The sequence below is a fragment of the Cyprinodon variegatus genome, unplaced genomic scaffold (assembly GCF_000732505.1).
Source record: "Cyprinodon variegatus isolate N-32 unplaced genomic scaffold, C_variegatus-1.0 Scaffold58, whole genome shotgun sequence".
NCBI lineage: Eukaryota > Metazoa > Chordata > Actinopteri > Cyprinodontiformes > Cyprinodontidae > Cyprinodon > Cyprinodon variegatus.
In genome coordinates this window covers 813115-815753 of record NW_015150511.1, presented here as the reverse complement: position 1 = coordinate 815753, position 2639 = coordinate 813115, and the positions used below count along the sequence as shown (strand labels likewise).

Here is a 2639-nt window from a genome sequence, read left to right as displayed (position 1 = left end):
TAAAACAAAAAAGTTTTGAAAATCACTGTAAAATCATTAGTGCACACAGATAACACCCCCACCCAAAGTCACACCCTTGTGTAAACACTATGAGCAACATCAGGATCCTTCTGTGAGTCTCTAGAAAACAACACGTCCATTTTTTTTCTAAAGTATCACCATGTTGTCCTCTCAGAATGCTTTCACGTGATCCCTGAGATTATTTAACTGGGTTAGGAGTCTTTCTGTTTTCCCAGGTTAATGTTACCCAACGTGCATGCAGAGACCTGACGCTGAGTGTGGAGAAGCAGACCTCAGAGCAGAATGTTGTGTAACAGGATTTCAATGGAGGAACGTGAGGCTGGTGGCTCAGGTGTGGAACAGGAGGAGCAACGCGGATGAAACCGGTAATTATTATCCTGCACAGTTTATTTAACCTTCCTCTGACTGGGACACACACACACACACACACACACACAAACAGGCATGCCTTGTTTGTGTACACAGAGGAGGAGGAAGGAGGAGGAGGAGAAAAGTTGTGAGCGCAGCGCCTAGAGCGCACAGACGCGCTGCCGGAGGAGGGCGAAGCAAAGCACGCGTGGATCATGTCTCTGGCCGGGAGGGTGGCGCTGGTGACCGGGGGAGCTCAGGGCATCGGGAGGGCTGTGGTCCAGTCTCTGATTGAGAGCTCAGCAAAGGTTCGGTTCTGCTCCAGCTTCATGTCTGCTTGACCTCTGAAAACCTGGAGCGCATTTATCGTTGCTTTCTGATCAAATCTCATCTTTTCCTGCTTTTAAACTGCTGTTGCTTGATGAACCGGACTGTGAGGAATGGTTCAGTTCAGTCAGAAACTTTATTTTTTTAAATGTTAGTAAACTTTGCATGTTTTTTTTAAAGTGTTTCCGAGAACCGTCCATCTCTCTTGCAGATGGTCTCGTCTTTTAGCACCTTTTAACTTGTGAAACCGCAGAGAGATGCTTCCTCTCAGTGTGTGCAAACTTCTGCAGAGATGCTTTCAGCTGCCCCGGGTTGTGCGTCCTGCAGGTGGCCGTGGTGGACCTGAATAACGCCCTGGGGGAGCAATGCAGAGATCAGCTGGATGCTGAGTTCGGAGAAGGACAGAGCACCTTCATCCAGTGTGACGTGACGGACGGAGATGCTCTGCAAGGTGAGGAGCTGAATGATGGAGCTGCTGGGCCTTGGCTTCAGCTGCATGTTTGATCATCTGCTTTAAAGACTTTTAAGACGCGGGGAGTAAAGAAGGAACTTCTCTGAGTCATTCAGTCTAAAAATAGGTCCAGCTTGGTTTCGATAGAACTGAATTTAAATGTTTCAGTTTGACATGCAATGACGCAGAGCTATGGAGCTAAATTAAGGTCATAAAATTTGGGTGAAAAGCTACTCTGGTAAAAGTAAAAAAAAAACACAGGCAAATTGGAGTTTATAAAAAAAGCATTTTTTTTTTTATTCAGTCATATAAAATGTTATATAAATTATGCTTTAAAGATATTTCTTGTTTTTTTTTTATAAACACTTAATCAGAACGGTAGCTTTAAACGTTTGTTTTTGTTTGAGAATCTCTTTATTCGGTTTTAAAAAATGTTTTTAGTTTAATATTTTTAATTTCTACTTTAAAGTCCTTTTGCAGTTGCAAAATTATTTTTCGGATTCAAAAGGTGTTTTTTTTTTTTTCTTTTATTCCGATTTTCCGTAAATTGTCAGTTTAATTTTTTTTTTTATCCAGTTACAAAATCACTCTTTTTGAATAAGATTTACGGCTCCAATTCAGCTCCAAATCAGCCGTGAAAAACACGGTTCTGCTGTCTGACTCCTGAACATTTCCTCCTGCAGTGGGTGGAATGCTGAGGACACACTGTTATCTGATTTTCCTTCAGATCAGATTCATCCTGATAAAATAGGTCACGTTTCTCTGTATCCTGCTCTCAGTCTGTGGGAACTGGCAGCTAATTATCGGCTGACATGGAATGCTGCAGATGATGGTGAGGTTCTCTCACCTTTCCCCTGAAGCTGCTTTTCAGCCCCGTCTGTCAGCTCACAGCAGGAGATAAACAACACCCGGGGTCTTTGTAAAAAAAGAGAACTCGATGCCAAACATTTACTCATAATCTGTTTATACTCCAGCAGTGTATCCTCAGGCAGTGGAGAGCCTGACAGACTGACATGAACCTGCAGGAAAATATGCTGAGCTGATCCTCTGAATGTTTTTGTATCTCGGTTTAGTCCAGACAGCTTTATAGTTCTGTTTGATATTTACAGCAACATATGAAGCAGGAAGAGTGAAAACTACTTTGGAGAATTTGCTTTTGCTCCTGCTGCCTCAAACGGCTGGATTTAAGATATTATCTTATGTCTCATGAAGGCCTCTTTGGCTCCAGGCACCTGAAATGTAAACATGCTCAAAGGTCCAAATAAGTTCCAGGTTTCATTGAATTCTCCTTCCTTGGAACATCAGACCAGTTTGGGCTGAAATGTGTCACATGATTTATCTCAAACTGCTTTGGGACTCAGGATTCAGAGTCTAATTCTACCATAGAAAAAACATAAATTATGACCTGGGCTGCAAATGAGAAAAATAAATGTTGTCCATCAAAAGATTTGAGTAAAGATTATATATGTGTATATATATATATATATATATA

At 41.8% G+C, this 2639-nt stretch overlaps 1 protein-coding gene across 1 annotated transcript in view; it reads left to right on the top strand.

The window, feature by feature from the left end:
* The first annotated feature begins 229 nt into the window (after positions 1–229).
* Positions 230–2639, top strand: part of hpgd (hydroxyprostaglandin dehydrogenase 15-(NAD)) — a 28795-nt gene continuing 26385 nt past the window's right edge. Inside the window, exons 1-3 of the mRNA XM_015371427.1 lie at positions 230–386; positions 487–677; positions 1024–1147. Coding sequence (XP_015226913.1) covers positions 585–677; positions 1024–1147 — 217 coding nt within the window. The 5' untranslated portion in view covers positions 230–386; positions 487–584. The remainder of the gene's footprint in view (positions 387–486; positions 678–1023; positions 1148–2639) is intronic.